This window comes from Neomonachus schauinslandi, chromosome 16, assembly GCF_002201575.2.
Source record: "Neomonachus schauinslandi chromosome 16, ASM220157v2, whole genome shotgun sequence".
In the NCBI taxonomy this organism is placed as follows: Eukaryota; Metazoa; Chordata; class Mammalia; order Carnivora; family Phocidae; genus Neomonachus; species Neomonachus schauinslandi.
Window position 1 is genome coordinate 10,227,047 of NC_058418.1, and position 3,174 is coordinate 10,230,220.

General features: G+C 51.2%; 1 protein-coding gene across 3 annotated transcripts in view; it reads right to left on the reverse strand.

Annotated features, from left to right (window-relative positions):
• The window catches only part of CBLC (Cbl proto-oncogene C), a 15,209-nt gene that overhangs the window by 10,926 nt on the left and 1,109 nt on the right, over positions 1 to 3,174 (reverse strand). For all 3 annotated transcript variants that reach the window (XM_021681143.1, XR_002479879.1, XR_002479880.1), the window contains exon 2: positions 227 to 373. In XM_021681143.1, coding sequence (XP_021536818.1) covers positions 227 to 373 — 147 coding nt within the window. The remainder of the gene's footprint in view (positions 1 to 226; positions 374 to 3,174) is intronic.

Here is a 3,174-nt window from a genome sequence, read left to right on the forward strand (position 1 = left end):
CTGGACTCCTGGGTCTGAGGCAGGAGGCGCTGGGGGCGAGGACTCCTTCGTCTGAGGGAGGAGGGGCTGGGGGCCTGGACTCCTGGGTCTGAGGGAGGAGGGGCTGGGGGCCTGGACTCCTGGGTCTGAGGCAGGAGGGGCTGGGGCGAGGACTCCTGGGTTCCCTGGGCAGGGACAGGATGAGGCTCCAGGAGCTAAGGGGCCCTGGGGACAGGTGCTCACTCACCGGGCTCCACAGTGCTCCCTCCAGAAGGTGTGGGCCCGGGCCTTGGTGAGTTGGTACGTGTGTCCACAGTACTTTCCCTTGGGGAAGAGTGCGCCCAGCTCCGCATGCATGTAACTGAAGATGAGGGCCAGCTTGGCCAGCTGTCGCCTGCGGGGATGGGTTCTGAGGGCCTGGGCTGGACCTTGGGGCTCCCAGTGACACCTGCACCCACTGTGGGAAAGACCCGCAGGCACCAGGCCCCCAGACTCTGTAACCATTCAGTGCAGGGTAAAAGTCGAATCCAAGATGGCCTATGGCAGTCCTGACACCTCCCCTCTGCGAACCTCAGTTTCCTTATCTGTGAAGGAAAGGGAGGTGCTCCCCAATATCCAAGTGACCCTCCGGCACATAGACCCCAGCCTCCACCTGTAGCCCACGGGGGCGGGAGGAGAAGCCCTGCTTTGTCAGAGGTGGAGCCCACGAGAGCTGAGGCCACTGGGAGGGGTCTGCGAGCCGGTCACGCTCAGAACCTTCCTGGTTTTAGCAGCCCTGGGGGGCGGACCCCTGTGCTTTCCCCCGCCAGCTGCCTCCCTGGGGTACGGGTCAGGATGTGGGGAGCAGCAGAGGGTAGGTCTGACACTTAGCTGCGGCATTTGGGGGAGGTTCCTTTTCTCCCCCTTACATCAGTTTCCTCAGCTGTGAAATGGGGGTAAGTGCAGGGCTAAGTACAGCCCCTGTCTCAGAGGGGGATCAGTGAGGATTCTTCCATTTCTTCTGAGAGTAGAAAATGCCCAACGTACCTGGCGTGCAGCCGGCACTCAGTGCACTTTCATTATTATTATTGACTTTATTATTTTATTTTTTGAAGATTTTATTTATTTATTTGAGAGAGAGAGAGCACATGAGCAGGGGCAGAGTGAGAGGGACAAGCAGACTCCCTGCTGAGTAGGGAGCCTGATGCGGGACTTGGTCCCAGGATGCTGGGATCAGGACCTGAGCCAAAGACAGATGCTTAACTGACTGAGCCACCCAGGTGCCCCAGATTTTGGAAACTTAGTGGAAAAAAAAAAAAGAATGTGAGCTATCTCATTAATTATTGCTTTATATTGATTAGAAGTTGAGATAGTATTTTGGATACTGTGGGTTAAATAAAGGGAATGTTATTAAAACTCACTGCACCTGTTAAAAAAAATCTTGGGGCACCTGGCTGGCTCAGTCGGTGGAGCAGGTGACTCCTGATTTCGGGGGTGTGAGTTCAAGCCCCATGTTGGGGGCAGAGATTACTTAAAAATAAGTAATTTGGGGCACCTGGGTGGCTCAGTCAGTTAAGCGGCTTCCTTCAGCTCAGGTCATGGTCCCAGGGTCCTGGGATCGAGTCCCGCATCAGGCTCCCTGCTCGGCAGGAACCCTGCTTCTCCCTCTCCCACTCCCCCTGCTTGTATTCCCTCTCTTGCTGTGTCTCTCTCTGTCAGATAAATAAATAAAATATTTTTTAAAAAGTAATTTAATTAAAAAAATCTTTTTTCTGTAATATGTCTACTAGAAAATAAAAAATTACAGGGTGCCTGGGTGGCTCAGATGGTTAAGCATCTGCCTTCGGCTCAGGTCATGATCCCAGGGTCCTGGGATCGAGTCCCGCATCGGGCTCCCTGCTCAGCGGGAAGCCTGCTTCTCCCTCTGCCTCTCTCTCTCTTTCTCTCTCTCTCTGTGACTCTCATGAATAAATAAATAAAACATTTATAAAAAAAAATAAAAAATTACATATGTGGGTTGCATTAGATTTTTAGTGGGGAGTGTTGTTCTAGAATCTTCTTCAGAGAGTTGCTAGGACCCTAGTAACTCTAGAACACTCACTCAGACACTCACTAAGCCCCTATGCTATTTTCTAGAACAGTGATTCTCAGTGGAGTTAGACCACCTTTCCAAGGAGCTTCTAGAAATTCACTTGACATAGCGATTACAGTAGGGAGGCTAAATTGTGGGGGACAGTTCACTCTAGCAAAATTTGCTCACATTCCACTCCACTTTCCAATGTCCCATCAGGCATCTGTGAAAGTGGAAAATCTATTTAAAATTATCTAAACCTAAAACCCAATTCCAGTTTACAAAGGCATTTTCTGCACATCTTAAATTTATACTGAATTTTACAGAAATTCAACTATCCTATACATGGAAGGAAGACTGGGTCAGTGACACAGGGATTCTCCCTAGGGGTGCTGGTGTCTGACTAGCCAATTCTGCTTCCCAGAATAATTGTAATTGTGTCTTGGCATTTTCATTTGAAATACAGACAATGTTATTATGAAGGGCATTCTTTTTTATCATCCCCTACAATAGAGTTTGTGTATTATAGTGATTTTTTAAAAATTATGGGTAGGTAAGCAGTTTAACCTATGCATTTCATTTCAGGATGAATTTGAGGAGACAGAAGTATTTGCCTTGACAGGGTCGAGAGCCGCTGGTCCAGACCTTGTTTCGTTCTGGGCTCTAGACCCCAAACCTCATATGCTCCTGTCACTCAGCAGCCCCTTCCCCAGAGTTCAGAAGAGGTGGGGGGGGGGTGGCTATAGATAAGCCCTAGGTCCTGAGCTAGTTGTTCCTCAAGAAGCAAGACCAGGGGGCCCTGTGTGTCCCCCTAGGCAGGGGCAGTGATGGGATGTCAGTCCATCCCTCCTCATGCAAGAAGCTCCCTGGGGCCCCCACATTTCCAGGATTCGTGTCTAGGCCTCTGAGAGAGTGGGGCAATGTGAAGTGGGCTGCTGGATGGCCAAGAAAGAGGGGAAATGGGGAACTGAGGGCATAAGTGCCCAAAGAAAGAAAAAACTGGGTCGCTCAGTTTTCTAGGTTCTCAGGCAGAGGGGGTTGGGACTTGGACCCCTGGGTCTGAGGGAGGGGCTGGGGGCAGGACCCCTGGTCTGAGGGAGGAGGGGCTGGGGGCCTGGACTGCTGGGTCTGAGGGAGGAGGGGGC